Here is a 26,420-nt window from a genome sequence, read left to right as displayed (position 1 = left end):
ATATGAAGTTACCGTCAAGAGATAAGACAGACTAGATATCTTACGGGATTTCGTGTCCAATGCTGTCAAAAATAATATTATGGTAAGCAAATAAAAGAGAACGTTATTTATTTATTTATTTGTCTTTATTTATACTCTGTTGGTACGATTGTAAGTAACACGGAAATGATAATGAAGTCACATGACCTCCATGTGACCAAAATTTACATTGGATGTCATCTAATATATTTATCGATAAATTTGTTGCCCCGAATTGTTTAACAGTTGTAACAAATGCTTCTTATGGAATGTTATTGCATAGTTTATGGGCTGTTTTCTCATGTAAATTGTTATAAAGTATAAGTAATAGAAATGGAGGAGATTAGAAAAGAAATTTTTTATATCCAAACTTCATTTTCTTTCATCGGAAAGATAATTGAAGGATGGGCAGCATTGTTTCTTAAATATTTAGCAATACTTTTTATTTCTTTTTTCATTTCCAAGCTACACACTAACAACATTACATAGACAACAATACGATTTTCAAATCCTCGAAGCTTCTTATTAACATACACACTCAGACGATAATTTAATCGTGGATATATTGTCAATAATCACAGATACTTTTATTCTCTGCACGTGGTAGGCCTGTGCCGATAGTTCGCAAGAGAACAAAAAATACGTCGCACTCTCAACAATTTATGTACAAAAAACAGGTATCGGGGCGGGGCGGGGGGTGGTTAGGTACTGATGAAGATAAAAATGTTTTTCGGAAATGTGCAATTGAAAAGAGCGGAAGACCGGTGGATACACGTTGTCGGTGGAATCCTTTAGATCCCGATTTCCTTCCTCCTTGTGCAAATAAAATAAAAATGAAAAAAGGTGATTCTCGTCGAAGAACGAGGCGGAAATCGAATCAAGGTGAATGTTTGTGCTGTAAATTATGCGTCGATCGACGAAATACTTAGGACTATGCCGATACTTTGGCGCAAAAGGTTGCTGATACAGCAAAGTTACAAACGTGTAAAATAATCTGCGCTCGCGTTTGTCGACTCTGGGAGCGTTCAGAAATCTTAATAATTGGAGAAACCAACGTCAACGCTATTATTTCTCTTAGACATCCTTCAAATTTCAAATCAGAGATATGTCTTTCGTAAAGTGGATTAGAAACAACGGAACTCGCGTTTATCTAATGTGTCAGGTCGCATCGCTGTTGAATCGTGGGAAGTGATATAGATTATTTTACAGTACAATTCCAGCAGAAACGGGCATCACAGTATTCTCGTATTACATCGAAGTATGGTAACTATCATCATCGTAACTCTTCGAATTGTACTTCTCTCTCTATTCATCCGACTATCAATCTCAATACTTTTACAGAAATATATTATATCTATGTGTATATATTATATCGTACAACACTCGATCCTCTGAAAATATATACATATATCTATACACGCTACTATTAACATGTAAACATCTCAACTGTTCAACATCGTCGATTACGGGAGCATTCGTTTCGCATCGTAACAATTAATTGACTAACATTCCCAGAATTCCTCTCACCGCCTCTCTCAACTGTTCCAGCAATCAGAATCAATCTTTCATCTCAAACTTTGCTCAGCAAACTCTATCAAACTATGGAATGCAACGACGACACGACACTCTAAAAATAACTTTTCAATATAATCCTAACGAATGCCGCGCCGTCGGAATAATTTACGTTAAAATTTCAAGTTGATAACAATTAGAAGAATACGTCGATTAATTGTTAACACGGTAGAACCTCGCTTATCCGAACTAACTGAGACTAAAGTGGTTCGTGTTATCAAATGGTTCGGGTAATCGAACAGTACAGTGGAACCTTGGTTATCCGCGGTAATCGAGACCAAATTGATTCATACGATCAAGCACATGGTTCAGATAGTCGAATGGTAAGCCGAACGAAAAACGCTGAGTCAGTGGTTCGGATAATCGAGGTTCTATTGAATATTCACGCGAGACATAGAAACGTCGTTCTTATTGTCGACACGATCGTGCTCGTTGGCAAGGGAGTAATGCAAATTTAAATCTTGGTCAGTGGAACTACGATATTATTTATCAGTGATCTAGAAAGCGGAATTATCGAAAAATCGAATTAATCCCCCTCGCAAATTGGTCGTCGAGCGGCACGATAATCGAATGCCCGCAGCCTCGGTAGATGAATTTTATTAATCCGGTCGGATCAACCGGCAAATTAAATTCCTGCGGTGTTGGGGGATGGAAGCGTTCGCATCATTCGACCCGTTTCTGGGTCATCGAGTTATCGAAAATTGCTCCGGCCTAAGAAAAACGTGGTCCATTAAAATTCCGAGCGGAGAACGTTAAACCTTTGCTCACTTGAGTATTTGTCAAACTTCTGAAAGCTCTTTCCTTAAGAAACTGAATGATACATCGAGATCTTGAATCTCCGAAGTACTATGTAAAAATAAAATATTAACATATAAAATTTCTCTTTCAACGCGAATAGATTGCAGATTTTCATGCGAGGTATGCATCCTTCGTTAATGATTTTAATTGATAGCTTATAGTTCTCAACTTTTCATAGTAATGTCGCGTACAGTTGAATTTCATACCTCGCACTTAAATGTGTCTCTTGCACCTGCGTTTATTATAAACGCATCAAAATCTGTACTTTATTACAGGAGTTGCTCTAACGGATACTATTCATGAATTCAGTGCAATGTGTTTGCAGCGAACCTGGAACTCTCGTCTGAATGGTCAGATTCGAAGACGCACGCCCTACTCACACGAATTTTCGGTTTTGGCATACGATTCGTTGAGGCGCTCACGCACACTAATCGGGTCGCGCGACAAAGGGCGGGGAGAGCCGTTTCCGGACTTGCAATTGGATTTCTCGAAGCGACTGTTTCTGCCCCTGTGACGTCACGAGTGCCAGGTTTGTCGCAACAGACGGTACTTATCTGTACGTCGCTGATTCCAAAGAAATGTTAAACTCGTTTTTCGTGGTTACGTTCTTCCATCACGCAGTAGATCACCGAGATCATTTAGTTCTTCGATTTATTGTACTTCACAGATACTCCATCGTTTGTTGCTCGTCTTTTAAATTGCTATCTTACCTCCTACGTATCCGGCTAAATTAAATACACCGTGGAAAGTATGATTTTCACGTTCGTTTCGAACCCTATTCCGTAAACATTCGAATTCTTCGTGATATTTAGGGTAACATTTGTACGTCCGACGATTCTCGTCGCGATTAAACAGGAATGGCGAAGCACCATCTTTTTTCCAACAGCCTAGGCCTCTATAAGCTTCGGACATCCGAATCTTCCGTCTACCCTGCTTATAAATATCCGATTACAGGCAAACTGCGAATATTTATGCATTCATGGGAAATTTCAAGGTGTAAGGTTGCACGAAATGAGCACTATAAAGAGAGATATATAAAATACCTAAAGTGCAGTGTTTTTTTTACGCTTTTAAATATTTTAATGTTTTATAGAAGAATAAATAAATATTTGAATATTTCGTAGAAAAAAGAATATTTTCTATCGTGATCTGTATCTGTATCATAATGTGCATATAGCGTTCCGTTTCTCTAATTATATTTCTTGAAACCTTGAATTTCTATAAATGCTCGCAGTCTAATTATTATAAGCATCGGTTCACGGCAGCCTTGGCGCGAAGGTTTCTAATCTAAGTTCATCTTCGTACGATGAGTCGATGCACAGCATCTCGAAATCGTTTCAACAGGGCTTAAGGGCTAAGAATATTATTATCATCAATATCACCGTTTCTTTTCCTTTCATTAGCTACACGAAAGACTACCTGAGCACGTTCCAAGTCTCTGATCCTATGCTAGCTTGTACTCGAAATGGTACGTTATCGACAATGGATTCCTTGTGAAATACTCAATAGAATCTCAGATCTGGAACGATGACCCACATTCACACTGCTTCCTCCTGTATTATCGTTATTATTATTCTGAATTTACTGATTCATTATCAATCAGATCATTCTTTGAGTAATATTGTTTTTAAGGTTCATCTTGAATCAGGCAAGGAACTTATACTTTAGCCGTATTTAATTATTGTCCTTTGTTATTACACTTTATCTCTTGATTAATCTTGGCTTGAATACTCTAAAAATGATCGATTGGTTGATTGTATAAAATAAAAGGGAAAAGACATTGCTCGTGGAATGATCTGGCATATATTTGGACCATTCTGTTATTTCTCTCTTTTATGACAAAACATGGTCTGAGATATGTTTTGCTATCTTAAATAATTCCGTGTACGTCGACATAATTTTAGTTGATCACTCATTCGAGATTTCTTTAATTTCCTAGTAAAAATTAGGTAACACAGGAGAATCAGAATAATATTAACAATAACCTCGACAGTGTCTAAAAGGGTCCTATCTATTCTTTTCCACAAAATAATTTTATCTCAACATTTAAACATCTAGAATCTCAGCAACAATTCGTATTCTCTACCTCAAGATTCATTCAAACACGAAACGCTCGATCCGATGAATCGAGGAGAGGACTGGCAACTTTTCGATCTCTTTTTTCCTTTCGATTTTTCGTGCTGTTTAGCATTTAGCATTCTGCCTCCGAAGATCGTTCGGTATGATGGTCGTCAGGAACGATCCGACGGCTAAAGTGACGCAAAGAGCAATGTTCGCCCAGAAGTCGCCCCATAAATTAAAGAACTGATCGTAAAGGATCGTGAAGACAATACCAAACACTTGGCAGACCGCGTTCAGCAGGCCGGCCGACGTTCCTTCCGGTTCCGGGTACGTTAATTCTGCTGCGAACTCGAAGCCCACTGGCAGGTATCCGGTCATAAAGAATCTACGAAGATATCAGTAATTAAATTCTTCGTGGAGGAAGGAGGAAACGATTTAAACTTTTATATCGATTTTTGGAAATATCCTGGAAGGCGCGTATTCTAGGATTTAGCGGGGGATGAAGAGTTAAGGGTTTCCAAGATGATAAGAAAATTAATACTTCGGTAACTAAATTTTTCGTGGCAGAAGAAGGAAACGATTTGAATTTTTAATTTTTAGGAATACTCTAAAGTGTGAGTATCCTAAGATTTTTTTATCGGAGGATGAAGAATCAAGAGTTTCAAAGTTGATAAAAAAATGAATAAATTTTAAACGAAGACTTGTTTTAGTTTCTAATTGATTGTTAAAGAGACTTACCCCAATATACCGGCTGTTATATAGATTACATAGATTTGACTGGTGTTGAGGGTGAACGTGAAGATGATCATGCCGAGGAACGAGAGCAGGTAAACTCCGAGCGTCGTTTCTCTGTGGAAATGTTTGGAAAAATATTAGTAAAAGAATTGAAGTTGATAATGAAGTAAATTTTTCTGAACTATCATAGTATCATAGAATTGTTACTGACCATGATTACATTTTCTTATTCGCAAAAACTATCAAAATGTGTCTCGAATTGTCAAAGATATCATTTAAAAATGATTAAAGATTTATTTACTTAAATCTGTGCGTTTTGTCGAGAACAATGCCGCAGACAACGGATCCCAGCATCCCAGCGCAAACAATGGTCAAACCTATTCTCCCCGCGTGTATCTCATGATGCTGCAACAAATAGAATTCAAATAGAAATATTGACTCAACTAAAATAATAACGTAAAGAATCGACCATTATCAATACAAAAACTCAAGAAATTATTATTTCATCATCGACTATGGTGGAGTTATTATCTGTTCAACATTATCCATCATCGATTCTATACAGCTGACAATTGCGAATATACATATGTTATCATTCGTGAATTAAGAAGAAAGAAAAAAAAAGAAAGGAACAAGGAAAACGTTCGAAGATTAACGCACGATAATTTCGATTTTGTTATCCTGGACCGGTTAAAGTTTAATTAACGACCTCAATTTTAATGATCATCAGTGGATTGCTCACCGGGAAATATTTAAGAACGATAGGATTCAGGTGCGTGCTGATAGCATAGAAAATGCCGACATTGATGCCGTAACTCAGCAGGAGCAACAAGTAACCGACGTTCGTGACCAGTTTTTTCACTGACTGGAAGAAATTCTCCGTGGTTTCCGTTTCCCTCTGCACGGCTTGGGCCGGGCTCGGTGGTAAAGGTGGCTCAGATTTGAAGACTGCAATAAAAGTGGATTAATTACACAGCTCGTTGCGATTTCAAACTGGCGCTACTAACTGGATGAAAACGACTAATTTCTAATTTCTTCTTTCACCGTTATTGTTAACACTAGAACTACCAAACAGTCAAACTGTCTTTTCGAAATTTCTCTGTAGAAACTAAATGGTGCAACTATCGAGACATCGATTGATTTGCACTGTAGCTTATGTATTACTAAATCAATTTCTCTAGTAATCTCTCAGAGAAGCATTCGTTATCTTTTCAATAACTGGAAAAAAATCATGAATGGGTCATTTTGACCCATCCGATAGTTCTAGTGTTAAGATAAAGCTGCCTCACCGAGACGTTTTAAAGAAGTCGATTCAATGATATAAGTCAAGTAAGCTGAAATATTATACAGGTGAATCGAGATCTGATAAATGTTATATGTAATTTTTCTACGAAAATCGAGAAAACTCAATAAACTCTGAGCATTTCGAATGTTCGTGTAATCAGAAAATAGCAACGAAAGTGTAGTTTATGGTTTTTACTGCATTAACGATTTGCGCGTTCGACTTATGTGTTAAATGAATTTTCTTAGAAATTTCATGTTTTTCTTGCAAAGTTTACATAGAAATGCATTTATCGAGTGATCTATTCGAGTAAATAAATTCGTTTGAAGACTGCTTCACGTACAGATTACTATGACGACTAGAATCACTGAGGTGAACGTAGCCACGATGTAAAACATGACTTGCAGGCCCCGGCCCATGACTGCGGGGTCTTCGCTGCTTGGGACCAGCATTGGTGGGAATAGGAAACCGATGGCAATGCCCAGCTGCAAATAAAAGAAAATTGTTCGCGCGTTAATTGGAAATAAAGACATTCTAATTCTGAATTCTACAGGTGAAAGAGAGAGTTGTTTGCGAACTGTTCGCGTAGTAAGTTGCAACAACTTTCAATGCAATGATTTTGTTCCGTTGTTATAACGATCATTAATATATCTAGATCTTATTTACATTCATATTTTATCGCAGAAAAAATAAGTTACAAATTATAACTTTCAATGTAGCAATCTTGCTATCTTAGCACGACAATCATTACAAACTTCAGAAGTGATTTATGTAGATTTATGTAGACAGTTCATTACACTTTCTGAAAATAAATCAGAGTAAATTAGCAAACTAGTGGATTCGCAAATAATTTGTAAATTATGATTCTTGTACGTTCAGTTGATGCAAGCAGAATGATTCCGAAGTGAAATTACAGAGGAGCGGAATGTTGCCGCGCGGGGTTGCAGCGCTTGTTTCAAGGAAGTAAGAGATCATTATTCTTTTCAGCTCATCACGAGTGATTTCAACGAGAGTTCCGCTCTCGAAAGCTCAGCGGAGTTCTCTGACACGTTGAAGGTATTTGTCGTCGACAAGGTCAACAATCCGTCAATAAGTTCGTTTCGAGTGACGTGTTGCGTGAAGTATCATAGACGGCGACTGACAGGAATTTAGATAGGACTCGCGCGGATCTAACGCTGTGACTTTGAAATTTCAATGAGAACTTCAAAACTGAAGTTTACAGTCAGCCTAGAATCAAAGTGAAAATCTAAAATCCAAGTTTGCTCAAAAATTGATTTTCAGATTTCGTTCATCTTAATATATGAATTACTTGAAAAAATACAATTTATAAAATATATTTTTCTGTTATTCAATCACGAAGAAGGCAATCGAAAGATTTCAATCAATTATTCTTTTCCATTTCAAATGAACGGAAATCAATGAAAATATATTCAACACTTTAACCAACACGAGGATCACCAATGATCCCCGACCAAATCAAATCACTATTATTCATCCACTTAAATGATAATCGTTCGCTAATTATACTTATCATACTATGAACAATCCAAAATGGTGACATTCAAGATAAATCTGCAAGGAACAATAATGCAATTGCAATTACACAACTTGACATTAAATTCGTTGCATTATGCATATTATGCTCCGCACAATCTCTAGCATCTTAAACAATTCACACGAAAATCGTCCAACATTCAACATATTAAACGACTTCTAGTCCATAGATTGTGGATTTTTATACACTTTGAGAAAATTTCAACGTTCAAAACTACACAGAATCCACACGACAATGAAGAATATATAAAATATCCAACGAACAGAGATTTTTATAATGTTCCTCAGGAAAAACCATTCTTCGTTGTAATTTTGTTTTTGTAATTATCTTTTACAAAATTTGTATTTACATAGAGATTCGCAGTCCGCTAAGGTAAGGTACTGTCTCGCAGTGTTCACTTGTCTAATGAGGAAGCAGAAAATGAAACGATATCAAGGGGGTTCCTGGGACGGATCACACGGGCCGACAGGGTGCGCGGTAATGGCGGCCACTGAAATATGGCGGTTTAATTCGCTGGATGGGGCCCGACCCCCTGCCGTCGTCGCGAAATTAAACGTGGGTGCACCGTTCAGCTCGGTTTCCCACCTAATCACCTAACAATTTAACTCGCAATCGACCCTGTCAGTCGAACTAGAATTTTAGCCGGCAGGTAGTATGTGTACTCGAGTCCTATTTACATACGTTTATGAACGCGTTTGAATTCATTTGACGAGTCCGGCGATATTGTTTCGCCCGGTGCAATTCGAAACACGAGTGAAAATGAAACGAGAGAAAAGTATAAGCCGCCGAAATAACAATGACGAATCATTCCGCTGGTAATCCATGTGCTCGCAGCATGGGACCCGGGAGTTGCGACCCTGAGACCGCCAATTGAAGTCTCTCTGAGCCGATTTAATGAGACCAGCAATAAATGAAACAAGTGGTCTCAAAGAAATTGCCGTGGTTGGCACTGTCTCCTGTTATTGTTGCGATCGCACCGTTATCTCTTATTAGAGAAATGAATTTCCAGCGCGACTGATAAGTTGATCCGTGAGCCACAGTGAAAATTAGTGATAATTGCTTTCCGTTGAATTTTTAAACTTGAAGGTCCGGTAATTTTAATGTTTTATTAGATCGATTCGATTATGTCATTACCGACATTAATTATTACTCAATTCAGACGAGTTTCTTAATATTCAACAATCAAAGGATAAGATTCCAAGTGATGAAACGGTGGATTAAGATTATAGATATATAGAATTAGAAAAATAATTTATACTAAAATTTCAAGTATTCCTTCCAATCGGTACACAAGTTTTTCTCGTTTTTTATTTACGATTAGGTTCAACGGTTTCCTCGTTTATCTATTTACTAATTATCAGTTCCATGAATATGCATGGTAGCTCAAGATTAAAGTGTTCAACTGAAAACAGGATCACCGGTGGGCGGCGATTGGGCGGGCTCGTTGAAAAAGTATCGGAAGTAACCGTGACTGACCTGATTTCCAAAAACGCCGATGCTGCACGCGCTGCTGACCTGATCCGGGCCGAACCAAACCGCGGCCAGACGAGCTGGGACCGACAATATGAAGGTTTGGCTGACGGCAACCACCGTCTGCCCGATGAAAGTCAGCCAGAACAGGTCTGGGCTCACGCTGAACACTTTGATCCATGCTCCTAACGCGTTCATGACCGCGCCGAGCAAGGCTGCGAACCTCAACCCCTGAAAGAAAAGTATTTTTGTTTAACTCATTCGATACCATCGCCGTTTATAGTCAATATCCGCATAAGCATTCATTTATTTATATTATTGCATCGCACAGTAGAGGGAAATATCCGTTTGTTACTTAGTAATGTTTCAAGTTTCAAGTTTAAAGGTTCAAAGTTTCAAAGTTATAAAGTCTCAAAGTCTCAAAGTCTCGAAGCCTCGAAGTCTCAAAGTGTCAAAGTTTCAAAGTTACAAAATTTCAAAGTTTCAAAGTTTCAAAATTTCAAAGCCTCTATGTCTCAAAGTTTCAAAGTTTCAAAGAGCAGGAGCAGCTCGGGGGAGTACAATATCAAGTAATTTCTTGCAAATTTAAACCGATTTAAATAGTTACACGGAAAGCTTATCTGCAGAGAAGCACGTAGTGGGAAAGGGTTAAAACGTTCATTGCCATGGAAAACTTGAGCGCTGTATTAATTATTGATAAAAGAAACAATTATTAATTACTTTAGTATCGCAATGCCTACGGTACACTACTATCCAGTTATTCACGCTATTAGTATATCTAACAAATAAAATATAGAATCATAAACCCATTGATAAAGAAGAATTTTATAAATTATTACAAAATCATTTTAAAAACTTTAGACTATCCGATGAAAGTTACTTCACCGAGAAAAGAAATAAACTTTATTTAACAAAACTTGAAGTTTAACACGGAAGCATGAGATACGTTGAAAGAAGAAAAGAGGAAGAACTAATTAATCGTAACAGAAGAAGAGTGACTGAAACTGTCACGTATTGAAGTACCTGTGTACTACTTCGACACAGCTTAATGGAATTACCTCCTCGAGTCCGCAGTCCACAAAACTAAATTCATTAATCTCTCGAACAAATTCCCTTGTCAATCGCAGCACTGAGGTGTTCGTTTGTTGAACTCCTCGCGAGCGTTAATCGAATTAATTATCAAGCGATTAACAAAACCGGCGACACAAGCGTCGAAGGAAAACAGACGGAATAAAGTTCAATTTTCGATATCTGGAATTGAAATTCGAACTTGATCGGCTGGCGGAGCGACGAGGAACGATCTGTTTGTCGGTTGATACGATTTTATTGCTTTTTTCCCTGGGATCCGTTATCAAACACGGCCTTCCACAGCCAGAGATGCAACTTTTGACGTGCACGTCTCGTCAGATATCGCTCGTCCCCATCATGAGATCCGATTAGATCACTCGGATCCGCTTTAATTAATTAGCGATGTTTACCGTGACGTTTAATGGTCTGTCAACACGTAAATAAGGTGTAAACAATTTCACAAGTTGCAGTTACGCTCGAGTTACAGAAAACTTCGATAAGGGAAGAACTCTTGATCTGGTAGCGTCGCGATGTTCATAGTTCACGAGAACAAAGCGTGTTTCAGCTGTGGACGAACTATTGGAAATCAAATAATTTATAACCTCAAGCTTCGGAAAGTTTATTATTCATTTGAAAAGTTGTGAAATTTTTAATTTTCAGTGCGTTGTCGATAACGCGTTATACGATATTGGTTATCGCTGGTTTGTGTCACGATAAACGCATGGACATTCTGTGTCGTGCGTAATGTTTTATTCATGAACGTTTATTGATGACCTATCGATAGGTCAATTTTGATCAATATTTAAATGTTCAGTTGCTTCCATGGATAGATAATCATTGATATAATTAGAATAACAAATATTGACTGTACTTGGATAATTCTTGGTATAATCTCAACGAAAAACTAATCACTGTAGTTAGATAATTATTGACGTGATTCGAGAAACAGTATTCGATGTAATTATTGATATCTGGAAATGGTATTCAAGCAAATTTGAATTTTCTCGTACTTACGAATTTGTCAAGCAGATAGCTCGCCGGAAATATGAATGGAATGTAGGTTATCATGAATATCATGCTGGTCATGTCCACCAGAAAGCTGGACACTTTGTAATAATCCGTCACGATGTTCACGATGATGCTGTACTGGATCCATTGCATCGCGTTGCTGGCGCTGTACACCACGAAGATCATCAGGATCAGCCATCGTCTTTTGTATACCTTTGTCTCGACCACCTACGCAAACATCGAATCACACCTGTTACTCGATTTACGTTCACTCGATCTAGAAACTATTCATTCAAGATTGCACACTGAATTCTGACAACAGAATCAGATAACTCTATAACTCTCCTGGTACTAACTTTTAACAAGCAAAATATTGACATTTACATTCATTTTAAATGATTGAATCAACAAATTTGTATTATCATTCTTTAAACTTCCATACTATTTTTCGCTTCAAAATGTAACATAAAATTGCGAAACCACGCAATGAATCACTTTCTATATCAAATCACATTCGTTCCACAAATATGCTCTATATAACGGAATCCAGTTGTAAACCATTCCAATGACAACTCAACTTATACAATTTTTAAATAAAACAATGTAAACCCAACTTCGACGTCGAACTTCACTCTCCAAGAACACAAAATTCCTTAAAACAATTATTTGCCTTTGAATTCAATATCCTTAAAGGAACTTTCAATTTGTATCTAAAGTTTCTTCTCAAATTCCCTTGAATGAAAACAGACTTTAAGAAGCCTCGCGTTTTTAGACGAGAAGGACTGAACAACGGATTCTCCTAAATCTTCTCTCGGAAACGTGTCGCCTTAGTCACCTGGGTCGATTGCACGCCGCTCTCGATGGCCTTAGCGTAATCCGCGGAACTTTTTGCCATTTTTCCTTCCTGTCCTTGCTCCATGATCCGTTGGCGAAAAGAGGCGAATGATACGAAATGATGTCTCCAACGTCGTCGCGATTAACTCGGATCGATCCACGTAAATTCCGACGATTCTTCTTTAGCTTCGGCCGGCTTTCATCCAACTTTGATCAACTTCTCGATCTTCTGGCGACACTGGCCGCCTGAAAAGGGAGACGAACAGGAAAAGGAAAATTTCAGACGCAGTATCCTCTGTCGCAGGGTGATCCGAAGGAGAACTGGTCCCCGAGGTTTTCCCTCTCGGCCTTATTCTCGAGCGAAGTCGCGGCTTCGAGAATTCTTAATGATTTCGCGCTAGTTTAGAGTACCAATTAGCGGCGCGAAGGCTTCTCCATTTCTCTCTGTCTTGTTCAACTAGGATACAACGTCGCCGTACGTGGACAATAGGTCACAGTGAGAAAATGTTTGGAGCATCCTCGACCCTCGTTTATATTCCTACCTCGCGCGAACTTCGCGGTGAACGGATCGAAAAGTGTGCACCGATGCAGAAACATTTTTGGGGAATGTTTATTACATTGTTTCGTTGGGCAAGATGTAGACGATTGGTATATTGTATTGCGAGAAATTGATAAACGATTAGTATTCTGTTTTTTGGAAGCGGAGAATGTGCATTAATGTTTGAAACTTTGAGGAAGATGGGAAAAATCGTTAATATTTGTTTCGCGGAGGAAGAACAATGTTGGAGGTTTTATGTAAAGGTCTTTCTGAAGGACAATTAACGTTAATAATTTGATTTTTGTTGGGAGTTGATGAAAAACTGCGGATTAATAAGTGTGGAGACTCCATGGTTTGTTTCCTTGGATATTTGCTCCTGGAGAATAAGAAGTTGCGATTGAGAAGATTGCTATAGTGTGATTAAAAAGTGGAATTACTTAAGGTAATACAGTTTCGAAATTTTAGGGATTCTTTTGATAAGGATGAATAATTAACTAGGTTTCATTTAACTTCTTGCTCTGTGATTTATTTTTCATCTATGGCCGATACAACTATATTCATTCTATGTGTACGTCTCCTCTAAAGTATATTAATAGATAACAAAAGAATAATATTTAATTCAAATTCACAAGAATTCAGTAATATTTATGTTTGTTAAATTTCGTTGAAAATTTTCACTACGAGTCTGACACGTTATTTTAAGGCAAAGAGTTAATATATTGTTGTAAATATTTATGTGTTCCTTCAAACTAAAGGTGTATTGTACGTATGGTGATGACGTGGAACTGATAGTGTCAATCATGCCACGGAAATCACGTCAACGCGCAATGGAATTATCTTTCCAAACAGATAAACGTACTCCTATTGACAAATTTACCGTGTTATATAACCTGAACTTTGGATAAGCAACAATCCCGTGAGAATTTATGGCTATTGTGATTATGATTACGATTACGAATATACTGTAATCCTTTGTTTTTGTTAAAATTTTCGGTATCTTTCTAATTGTAGCATAAAATCACAACAAATATGTATCATAGTACAGAACTGATACATGTTGTATCAAAGAATAAATTTATAGTCCGTAAATCATCTTTGTAACTTTTTAATAGAAATATTTACTTTCACAATCTGTTTCACAGTATTTAATGATCCTTACAGACGCCATTTTCGTTTGATTTCACTGAATATTAATTAGGCACGGTATCGCTACAAACGAGTCGGTGTTAATTGGACGGTAAATTTTTCTGCTCGGTCACCGTGCACTTCCGAGTAAAATGAAAATATCGTTCAGCGATAATTGATAAAAATGCGAGAACGCCGGGTGATAATCATGCGAAATAGTGAATCGGGAATTAGCGTAGGCGTTCAACAACGTTAAGAGTATAGTAATGCTAATCTCTACGACAAGAAGAAAACAGGAAAATAGAATATTTTACTTCGCAAACGAGGAATTATTCTCAATTATTATGATTGAATAGTAAAATTAAAATTGAAATTAAAATTAGGACTTCGTTTCAGTTGAAGCAGAAAATATTTTAGTCGTGAAAAATATTGATCTAATACCGAACAGACACAGTCGAACTAAATATTTCAATTCTTAACATTTACTGTACTAATATTATGGTATAATATAAAATTGGCAACTAAACTACGCATATCGATGCAAATCTAAGTTTTCTCAAATCAAAAGATTCAAGTGACAAAATTCACAGAATATTAATATTACAATATTAATATTACAATAAACAAATAATTAATTATCTTTTCTCAGACTTCGAAAGTAAGTGCACCAAATGGAAATTAATATTCTTCGGGGCAATGAGTTAATTAAACTCAAACTAAAGTAATGAACTCGCGAAAGGATTACAAAACTTCCAGCTTTATTGGTTCCGTGCATTCTACTTTCCAGTGAGTTAATAAAGTTCATAGTCTGCGGATGACATTTTCAGAAGTTTGTTCCATCACTTTACGCGCAAGGGTTCTCCTTTCCCTATTACTCGATTCAACACTGTTCCTCGATGGATCCCGCGATCGTATTGGCACAGAATGAGTCTTTCGAGCGAAGGATCCCCGGAGGTCGAGCCGCGTGGCCACCGTAGCGAATTTATAGGAAATCGATAGAAGGTCGATTCGAGTTTCTTCTAGAATTCGAGATTTTACGGTCAAGGATCATGGGGTTGGCGTTGCCCGTGTCTGACGTGAATGCAGAGACATCGACAGTTTCCGGTGACGAATCGCTTCGCGTGATTTCGTGGGATAGTTGACCTTTCACTAGATAAAATTGATATGAAACTAAAACTTTTAAAGTTAATCGAATAAAATTAAACACCATCAATTTTGCTTACGACAGTACCATTATTCTTTTATAATCGGTGTTTAATGGCTCGAGAACAAATGAAACTACAGTAACAACGGAATTCTTTTTCCTTGAACAGATAACCGATAAGGGCTTAAAGGTTAATATATTAAAATATTGAAAAAATGCAACATGAGAATTTAATATACTTTGAACGACAAGTTACCTGTAAAAAACCATTACGTAAACTGTATGCAAAATTATATTTGACACGTGTTATACGTTTGCAGATATTTATGTAAATATACGTTTTCGAAAACAATAGATGGAAAAAGGAATTGCGCACTTCAAGCCGAACAATGTCGCTTCGAGTAATGTAAGAATATTAACTGCTTCTATTAGAAATTTTAGTTAATCCGATTCAAAATATTTCATAGTCATACCTAATAGACGGGATTTTAACCCTTTGCACTCGAAAAATTTGTCACTAGAAATATTCAATTTATCTTTATGAGATATAGATGACATTTTTTTAAACTAACTTAACGAGGAATCTATTCACAAAATAAGGGGAACAATGGTATTTTATTTCCACATTTCACGTATCGACAGATTACTCAAGACTTAATGTTAAATATTACAATTTTGATGCACGAAATTTGACAATTTTTATGCACCAATCGGGTGGTGATTGAGAGGCACCTTTGCAGTGCAAAGGGTTAATTTATTTAGGGGGAGCGTATAAAATGGAGCTGCGAGTGCCAGCTACCGATAAAACAGGTTCCTAATCTTTCTAATTCGAAGTGTTCGTACAGTAAAAGTAATGTGAACTTTCAACAATTTTCTTGTCATCATCTTGTCATCTTGTCACCAGTGACCCCCGACCAAATCGAATTACTATAGTTTACTCAGGTAAACGATGATTATATGAAAATATTTCTATATTATAAATAATGTTATCTAATATGGTGACATCCAGCTAGATGAATGTGGAATAATATTAATGCAATTCGATTAAATGATTTAATATTATGTTTTTTCCATTTTGTGTATTTCCCTTTATAAAATCGTGCGGCGTTCAACGTGTTAATCATGCTCGATATCTACTGGCAGAGCATGATCGCGGGAAACATTCCGAAACAAACCCGATGAATCAGGTGCACAGGAAACGGACGTTCGAGGCGGAACATTTCCAGGATTCACATGGTCCCCATCAGCCGCAAATTATTATCAATTATCAGCTAAGTTTATAGATCCCCGACGAGCACGCCAGGCCATCCGCGCGGAGCCATAAACTAGAATAAATTATGAGGATTGTTTCCCGAGCCGGCGAGTCTCCACGGAATTACTAAATTATCAGATTCATTCGCGAATTCTGTTCCTCCCCTTTGTAATCCTCGCACCGCGGTGCCTGGGTCTATTTTGGCCGAGGTCCGTAAAAACTTCGTCTATCTTCCCAGTTATATATAACTTACTTTTGTTCTTAATTGATTATATCAGATTTAACATGATCAATGCGTCTCGCAGAAATACGTTTGAGAAAATGTCTGTTTTAAAAATCAATATAATTATCGTGTAATTAAATATAAAAATAAATACTGATATTAGACTTTCAGATCTAGAATGTAAAGTTACAAAATGATGATTTAGTAGGTTCTATTTTGGTGTTCTTACAAATACACTTTACTTGACACTTTCTGACAAAATTATCTTCATGATTTAAATAATTGCGAAACGTACATTTTGTGACTCATTTCGTCCTGTTTGGTAGTTCTAGTGTTAAGTAACAGAAGATTAGGCATTTCCTCCTTTTTTGGTGGATATTTAAAGGTTCTACGTATAATATAGATTTTAATTATAAGGGATTTGAACAATTTCAAATATGTTCGGCTGCAAACGGTTGATAAGTAATAATTGCAAAGGTAAATGCGTCAATTATCGTAGCGAATCTTCGGTTCTCACGTTTCGATACGAGATAACCGATTTCCTGTTTTGAGGCGGGTCGTTTTGTGAATCCCCGGCCTTCTTTCATGCGAGATATCGTTCTAGATTGATACGGAAGCAGACGTACAAAGCTCCACGGAATTGGAAAACCTCTGGAACAATCCGATTCGTCGAATCATGTTTCCCTGATACAATTCTCGTCGCAAAAGACGAGATTTTTCGAGCTTTGACGGCCGAAATTGGACACGGAAATGTTTGCGGATTTGTTTTTGAGAATTTGAAACGAAAAAAAAAACGCTTTGAGTGCCGCTAATTGGTTATCGTGCTAATAAAACCTACGCTGGGCGAAAGGATTTTCGGGAAGGCCAGTTCTCCGAACGAATTATATAGGTGATTGGAATTTTTCTGTGTAAAATAAAATTGGAGTGTTAATTTTCTTGGAGATAATGAACGAACGAATTTCTGAGAAATTTGAAAGATTAGAAGGATCCTTTTGATTGTGATTATGTTTATTGAACTTCTAATTTTATGTTTCTTTAGGTAGTCGAGAATAATTAGAGGATTGTGTGTTTGTAAATGATAATTTTTTTTAAAGTAATTTGTGGATTTGTATTGTAGAATTTCTGAATTTTTAAAGTTTAGATCTTAAAGTTTAAACGATATTATCATTCTGGAGTCAATCTGAGCGAAATGTTTTGAGTATAACAGTCTGTGAAGGTATTCAGTTTGAATTATTTATTTTTAGAATACTAGATTAGAATTGATGTTATGAATCTTATCAAGAGATAATGTCACAGTTGTTTTGAAAAGTGTGGTACTTTCGTTTCAATTTTAACAATGTCAATGAGTCATCTAACGTAATAGAAGCTAAATAAACAAAACTTGGGACGTATCTTCTTAATTATGTTTCTCAAAGCTAACGGGCTTATAATTGAAGTATTTAGTTTAATGAGATTATATTGCTCCCATTATTATATTGAACAACATAATCCTTACTGAATCGTAATGCGTCCCGAGAATATTTTTAAATGAATAACTTTTTGAAAGCTGTGACATTCATTAAAATTTCTTCTCACCTTTCCTACAAAATACATTTATCCTCTAATTATTTTCAGAGTGTAATGAAAAGTCATTCGTCCAAATATAGACTTCAGTTCATATAGCCGTTCACTAGAATCGTGTCTAATAAATAATACGTTGACTGCGAATATTTATGCATCTACAGCTCGGAAAAGTTTTCAGAAAGCAATATCATATTGACGTCATTAGAATATCCGATCATTTATCAATTCCATTCAAACAAAACAGAATATTTATCAATTATAATAACATAACGCATATATTAAGTATAAATACAATTTCGAATTATCACACAATATCAAAACATCATAATCATAATCATAATCATCAAAATATAAATATATGCATTCCTACTTCAACTTGAATTGAATTAAAAACAGAAACTTAACCATTCGAATATCCAAACATTAGAACAATGTAATTCAAGATGCAAAGTATTAACCTGATTCCCCCAAAACCCGTTTCCCAAAATAGAACATCACACAAATACCCCGTAGTCGAGCAACAAAACATCGTTCACTATCCCCATAAAAAAACCGCGTGAAAAATCGCACCGCCATGAAAAAGGAAAAAAAAAGAGACTCACCTCTGTCTCAAACGCCAACACCACTGCTCTCCCGAAATGAGAGACTCGCGTCCCGAACCTCCCCGTTCACCGTGTCTCATAAATGACGAACGATCGATCCGCACCCGTGAATCTCACGAAAACGGTGGCTGTGGCGCGGTTCCGCGCAGAATTTCGCGCAAAACCACGTGGATATCGCGGTGGCTCGAGCCGGCCACACGATCAAAACAAACCTCTGTTGCTCCGTCAGCCGAACGACGCGCGAAAGTCCCGAAAATCCAGCTCGATGGCTCGATCAAACAACAATCTATCTTACAAATTCTGGATCGAACTCGTCACGGAACTCTTCCTTCTCCAAATATACGCCTTCGGGAAATTGTGGGCAAGATCGGACAGAAGGATCTTCGAACGGAAGACTCTACCAACAGGTTTCCCGGGCGAAAAGATCGTCGAACGAAAGGATCTCCAAGGATCTTCGATGTCGAGAGATGCGCGCCGACTCGTCCCTTTCTCGTTCTGTGTACGGGTCTTTCTCTTTCTCTCTCTCTCTCTCTCTCTCTCTCTCTCTCTCTCTCTCTCTCTCTTTCTCCCTTTTTACGTTTTATCGATCAGCTGCGGGGGTTAGAGGACTCGATGAGCGGACCAGCTCCGTCGGCAGGTTTCAAGGAAGCAATAAGGGGTGAGACGTTCTGTGCTGACGCGGTACGCGTTTCCCTGTCATCGCCTCTGGCAGCTTGCCGATGCGACATCCGAGTCCACGGAGTGCTGGACATTAACTAAATCCGATGGATTCGGCGCGGCCCGACACCACCTACGTCCTTCCTCTGATAGCGGCTCTCTTGTCTCGCGCATCGTCCGACCGCGGGCCGCCTATTGCTTCTGCGCGAGGCACCCGGTCTGCGGTTCGAAGCCCGCTGTCGTTTCGCGATTAGACGCGCGGTACCGATAACGGCCCCGTCTTTCTCCTAATTCTCCTCGTCTCGGTTCAACACGACAGCTATTTGTCCGTCCCGGTAATTATATAGATTAGCGTTACTAATCTTGATGAGCTTGGGGTGCGTTGCCAAGGTCATCGGCTTTCGACAATTCTTTGATGTAGGTGCTATAGGCGGTCGGTCTTATTTTGCGGGAGGATTATTTCACGTTGTGTGTTTAATGTGGTAATTATACAGATTAGCGGATAGTTATTGATATTGATGAACTTGGGGTGCGTTGGCAAGGTCATCGGTTTTCGGCAATTCTTTGATGTAGGTGTCATAGACGGTTCGTCTTAATTTTCGAGAAAACTTGGAACGCTGTGTGTTTAACCCTTTGAGCGTTGAATATTCCCAGCTGGAACGTTTCGTGTTGAATATTTCTTTGCTGATCTGAAGATCGATGAATTATATCATTCTATACAATTAATTGAGTTGTACTTACATTGAAATTGTAATTCTTCTGTTTCGTCATTGAATAATGCTAAGAAACGCGTGCATTAATCTCATATACCTATAATTATCATCACGGCACGTGTGAGATTAAAAAGATTGAAGAACGCATATATGCGCTTATATCACTTAAAGGGTTAATTAGCAGTTATCGTAACTGATGTCGATGAATGTAGGATATATTGTCAAGGTCATCCGAACGATTTTCGACTGTAGATGTTAACGCTGGTTGGTCTTACATTGCGAGATACAGCTAAGAATACTTTTAACGCTGTGTGTTTAATGTGGCGATTATACAGATTAGCGAATCGTTACTGATTTTGATGAACTTGTGATAGGTTGTCAATGTCATTACTTTTTTTGGACAATTTATAGGTGGAGGTGATACGGTGTGCCGTTACAGTAAGCTTGCGAGATATGAGATATTTTCAATATTACATGTTCAGTGTGATTATATAGATTATAGACTACGTAATTTTGAATACACACGAAAATATTTGTAACAAGTTAATCATCTATAACCTACATTTTCAAGTTACTTGGAAATAATTACAATATGTTACATGATCAATATGGAATAAAAATGTTTAACAGTGTAAGTACTTAGATAATAGTATGAGGTAGTTTTTTATAGTCTATTGTTTCAGGTAATTCACTTGTTTATCTTACAGGGATAATCTACAAGGAAATTTTTTTCACGGAAGAAATGTGTTTGGAAAGTAAATGAAATGGGGTGGTTGTTTGAGATAGTTGAGAGAGGATGATAAAATTTGCTCTGGATTCTATAACCGATAGATAAGGGGTGCATTAGATTCTGTGAGAGACATAGATAAAGGTTGCTCTAGATTCTATTCTATTTTATATTAGCATTGTTTCGTAAAGTTTCAGAGTTTGGATAATCTGAATTTATTTGTTTGATCTATTGGGAGTATAAAAAGATTAGAAAATTAATTATGATAATCAGTCGAGATAAATCCTGAAGAGCACAGATTGTATTAAACTCTGATGATTTATCCACTCGAGATATCAAGGGGTCGTTTTTATAATTAATAGTGATTATAATTAATCATTCGAGATAAACTCTGAAGAGTACAAAATGTTTTAGATTCTATGGCGATTTGTCCACTTCATACATTACGTACTTCATACGTTTTTGCTGAATCTAAAAAGTAAACAGTGCTTCACAATTTGTTCGTCACCGAAAACGTTTTTATATCTTGTGATACCTGGCATCCGGTTCACGAATCTTGAGATAAAAATTACCGTTTGATCAATTTCTTTTGAAGAATTACCAGTGCGCGTATTGTTACTTTGCTCTTCCTGCTGGAACACCAGATATACATCGAAGGTTGTCTCTTCTCTACAATTAAATATTCCGCCAGTGAACGGAGCACTCGATTTTTTAATACCGAAAGATTAGTATTCCTCGCATCCATTCGATATTCACCGTGGATCAGTCCAAATATTTCGAAAGAATGATATCGTTGTATACACGAGGATGTCAGCAACATATCTGATAATTTCACTGCTCGAATATGTGCACGTCATGCGTGAAACGAGAGCATTACCGTAAACAGAAAAAGTTCATTCTCGCAATAATGGCGGTGAACGATAACGACACGACGGCCTGGTGCAAGGCCATCGCTGTTGTAATGGAACTTTTGATGGTCTAGTAATCTGGAGCAACGCTGGATACTGGACTTTATATACAAAGTTTACTTTAAACTGGACTTTATAAACCTGGAATGGTACATAATATACAATACAAGAATGAACTCCATATTACCGTTCATGGAGATTCACAACAACCTTTTACACATCGATTTCACTCCTAGCATTTTCCTTCTCATTTCAAAATTTCAAATAAAATACAAAACACACCGAAATAGTCTATAACATGAGTACATTATAACACGCGTCACTTATCATTGTGAAAAAGTACCGTGACTCAAATTAAAAGAATGTAGAACTACAAATCTGTTTTACCGACAGATAACACTAACGATCCATTTTGTGTTCTTTGAAGACTAATTTAAAATTGAAAATATAAAATGAAGCGTGATAAAGTTAACCATGATGTGATCATTTTATTTTTAATGGAATTGAATTATTGACATTTCTAGAATTAATATGCAGAAGTATAGAATTGTATTGCGAAACCGTTCTAGTCAATGAGTGTCTGACCAAAGACGCGACGATTCCACTTTCGATTCGGAAACATCTCGTACTACGCTCCGGAGGATCAACGAGGATCAAGTTTATAGAAATCCTCGGTGAGGCAGACCAATTTCTCGAAACTAGTGTTCTCGATTATATGTTTAACGACACGTCACAGATAAAACGCTCGAGTGAACCATATCGATAGACTTTACTTTATCGTTTCATAGACGCGAATTTTGCTATAAACATACGAAGCGTTCGAGAGACGACAAAGCCGCCATAAACATCGCGAAGTTGCGATCTAACGGACTGGTTTCCTTTGCTGAAAAATTGAGATTGAATGGATCGGATTAAAGACGTACTTCACGGGATCGCTGGAAAATGGCGGACTTATCCGTGACCGTTTTATCGATTGTTGGATATTCTAGTATCACGTTGCATTATCAGCCATCAAATTATATACAATTAAAATAATTTTCCTAAGGAGACAGAAAAATGAACATTTCTCGTGATTGCTCTCTTGATTTTTTTAAATTTCCTAGCTTCAATGAAATTTGATCGGTTAGATATGTCAACGAGAAAATGAATTTTTGACCTTTTGAGAACAAATCTCGCCATCTTGGTAGAATCCAAAGTTTCAAAGAAATAACTGAATTATTCGAATAAAAAGAGATTGTTATATTTTTCTCTAGCATTTAGGAGATCGATATGTAAGTTAACTGTCTTAGATCAAAGTTTTGAATACCTCAAAAAATTCTCGTTCGCAGAGGGGTGAATGTATACAACAACCGATGTTATCGGAATTCGGTTGACACAGTGCTTACAGTGTTAATCGAAAGGAAAAGCGAAGACAGAGAAAATAAACTGGAAAATAAATAAGCATCGCCGGCGAAAGGTGCGGTGCGTGACGCCGATACCGATCGCTCGGTTCGTGCTCGGAGCGTGATACAACGGCGAGCAAACAGCGATCTTCCGAGAATACGAGTTAAGTCCCGACAAATCCGATTTTACTGGCGCGGGATTCTGGAATCGACGATTAGAGAGCCTATTGTAAATTATTATTGCACGGCGAACGACGATGCAGTCTCCTAATAATAAAACGTAAGTCTGAAATAGATCGACGGGAGCTGCGATTTTCAGAAAATAAACGTGGCTTAGACAGTTTCGATTTATTGCAGTTTCGCGTTATGGGTTTCAAGCGATTCGAGTTTTTCTAGGGGATTCCACTGAATACTATTGGAGGCTTCAAAACGATACGTTGACGAAACTGATCTTCGATAACGGTCGATTCGAATCTCTGGATTTAAGAATAAATCAGTGGAACTTGATTCCAAGATTCCATCGACTTCGATTTATTTTTAATATCGTTTAAGTAGCTTCAAACGTAAAACGAGCTGACGCTCGTAATCAGCAGAGTACATTCTCGAATTTTATATAAAATTATAGATCTTTGTAGACTATTTTCATTCATGAAATCACGCTCGTGCGTAATTTAATCTAAAATTTATCGCGATGGAATATTTCTACATTCCTCTCAGAAAAATTCCGAAGCTTGTAAACATTTCGTTGAGATCTAAGATAATTAAGTTTTGATCAATTGTACAAAGTGGTTTAGATTAAAATAACCGATCGATTAGAGATCACCAAGCTCCATTACATACATTAAATAATTGAATGTGTGCTTATCTGTTCAACGGGGGAACGGAATAATTCGGAACAAGCTTCTCGAATGAGACGGTACATTTTTTTCTTATCGTTTACCCGATGTTTCTACTCAATCGCCGAGAATGCATGGCCTGATCGATTTTTAACGACGCAGAACATAACCTCGCCGTCTCGAGAGTCAAAGATAAGGGAAGATTCAATGGTGGTAGAAATTTTCTACGAGATCTCCTCGATAACCTTTTTATTTGTTTCAATGTTTGCAACTGGTTCTTTTGTCATCGTAACGTGAACGGTCTGTGGAACCTAATTTGTTTCAAAATTTGCAACTGGTTCTTTTGTTATCATAACGTTCACAAATAATGTCAAAGTGTGCAACTGGTTGTTTTTTTATCGCGACATTAACGGTTTCTGGAATTCGAAGAAGATTATCTGATCGATCCGTCGATGGATCACTTCGACAGATGTTATGTCATTGATGACATAACACGGGAAAATAAAAAAGAAACGTCTCGGCGATCGCGAATGTTGCAGAAATCACGACTCGAAATCTAAACAATCGATACGTGGAACGAGGAAAATTTTTTCCAAATCTTCGTTATTTTATTGTTTACCTTGTCAGTCCTATTGTTGATATCAAAGCTAACTGGATATCGTAACTATGTTCCAGAAATATTTTTAATAATTTTATCTTTGAAATTTGAGATTATAATTTGGCAAATATTCTAAATGTTTCTATAGAGAAGTTAACATTTTCTTAGAAGAAGAAAACGGCTTTTTATAAGAAAATTATTGAAAGATTAGAAATGTGTTTATTTCGTATTTTACTTAATTATTATTAGATCTTTATTTGAGTTCCTACAAAACAAAGCACGAAAATATTTTAATGAAGTTCATGAATGAAGTGTACAATTAACAGTTAAGAGTCATTAACAGTTTCTTGAGAGAACACCTGACCTAATCTACAATCGCACGAGTGTTAATCTCCTCCAGAATTTAGATAAGGGACGGACAATTGTTCAGTTTATTGGATCGTAATATAAACACGTTCCGATATACTGAATTCCTTTTATGCTGTTAGTTTCATGGCGCAGTAAAATAACAGTGCTTAGCTTAAATTAATCAGAAGCGGCTTCTTATGCATCACAGTCATGCGCATCTTCAATTACTCGTAAGTGATACTATATCTATGTACCATGCAAAATAACTAGTTTTAATTCTCTTAATTCGCAAACAGTGATAGTATAGAACCGTTAGACGTTTAAAATTATTTAATACAATTAATTATTTCACTTAAATACTATAATAGATGTCATCAGAAATTAGAATTGAATTCTTATAATTTTTTGTTAAATTCTCTCTTTTTCGTTAAACTCTTGGAATTGGAGCATGCCCGTAGTCGCGATCGAACATATTTGTTTTACTAGTAGTTAATAACTCGCTATTATTTTGGAAGAAAGATAACTCGCGGTCGATAAGGAACAAACGGACTCGCGTCTTTCTGAAATCGTCGGAAGGCCGAGGATTAAGCGCCATCCGCATGTTTAATATTTATGGAACACGTGAACGATTTACATGCACCCGCGCGGACTCGCGTTGCATAACTTGACGCGCGTAGTCAAGTATCATAATTTATATCGTGTAATGCCAGCACGGCGCGCAGATAATATAGATAATACTCATCGTGGCTAAATGTTTTATCAATGATGCGTCTTATCACGACGTTTCGACCGTTTCCTCTTTGTCAGATGTTCAAATTGCCCGCCCAAAATGGCGTTTCAATGGCCGCAGACAAACGTCGCTTAATATTCTTAAACTTTCTTCATCCTTTGCGAATGAGGATTTTTAAAAATGTCGAAAGGATCTTCTATAGAAAATGAAATTTTATATCAAACTCTAAAATATTAGTAATGAAGAAAGCTATGTATATACTTTTGTTTATATAATTAAATTTTTGTAGCCTCAAAGGGTTAAAGAAATGATCGCTGTATCTGTAAATTAAGAGGAAAATTCTGATGTTTTAATAATAAAAACATGACTCTGCCGTTTTTACTGGCCTCTTTTAAATATTTTTGGACATTTCTTGATTGGCACAAGGAAGGTAAGTACCAATTTATTTACACAGTTGATTCCATTGTCGAATATTTTAATAGATTTAATGAGGAAGGAAATTTTATTGAATGTTCGATGAAGATTTTCTTTTTGTTTGTTATATTTTATACTTGAATTGTAACATGTGTTTATATGATATGGTTTTATCTGCATGTTCGTAATATGGTACAAATTCAGTGCAAATTTAAATTAACTAATTACTATTTATGAGATAATTATGCTTCGGAGTAAC

At 36.9% G+C, this 26,420-nt stretch overlaps 1 protein-coding gene across 5 annotated transcripts in view; it reads right to left on the bottom strand.

The window, feature by feature from the left end:
- Positions 1-437: 437 nt before the first annotated feature.
- LOC116426490 (choline/ethanolamine transporter flvcr2a) overlaps positions 438-26,420 on the bottom strand; it is a 39,692-nt gene continuing 13,709 nt past the window's right edge. Inside the window, exons 2-11 of one of the 5 annotated variants that reach the window (XM_076370044.1) lie at positions 20,247-20,315; positions 18,849-20,159; positions 12,403-12,647; positions 11,574-11,795; positions 9,498-9,722; positions 6,810-6,951; positions 5,927-6,132; positions 5,486-5,589; positions 5,188-5,298; positions 439-4,834 (exon numbers count right to left, since the gene is read on the bottom strand). In XM_076370044.1, the coding sequence (XP_076226159.1) occupies positions 4,573-4,834; positions 5,188-5,298; positions 5,486-5,589; positions 5,927-6,132; positions 6,810-6,951; positions 9,498-9,722; positions 11,574-11,795; positions 12,403-12,486 (1,356 nt within the window). In that variant the 5' untranslated portion in view covers positions 12,487-12,647; positions 18,849-20,159; positions 20,247-20,315 and the 3' untranslated portion in view covers positions 439-4,572. Of the gene's footprint in view, positions 4,835-5,187; positions 5,299-5,485; positions 5,590-5,926; positions 6,133-6,809; positions 6,952-9,497; positions 9,723-11,573; positions 11,796-12,402; positions 12,648-18,848; positions 20,195-20,246; positions 20,316-26,420 lie in introns of all 5 variants that reach the window. The other 4 variants (XM_076370043.1, XM_031975495.2, XM_031975493.2 and 1 more) reach the window with 4 other exon arrangements.

This window comes from Nomia melanderi, chromosome 8 (assembly GCF_051020985.1).
Source record: "Nomia melanderi isolate GNS246 chromosome 8, iyNomMela1, whole genome shotgun sequence".
NCBI classification, from domain to species: domain Eukaryota; kingdom Metazoa; phylum Arthropoda; class Insecta; order Hymenoptera; family Halictidae; genus Nomia; species Nomia melanderi.
The sequence above is the reverse complement of the archived record's forward strand: the minus strand, read 5'-3'. Positions and strand labels throughout refer to the sequence as shown.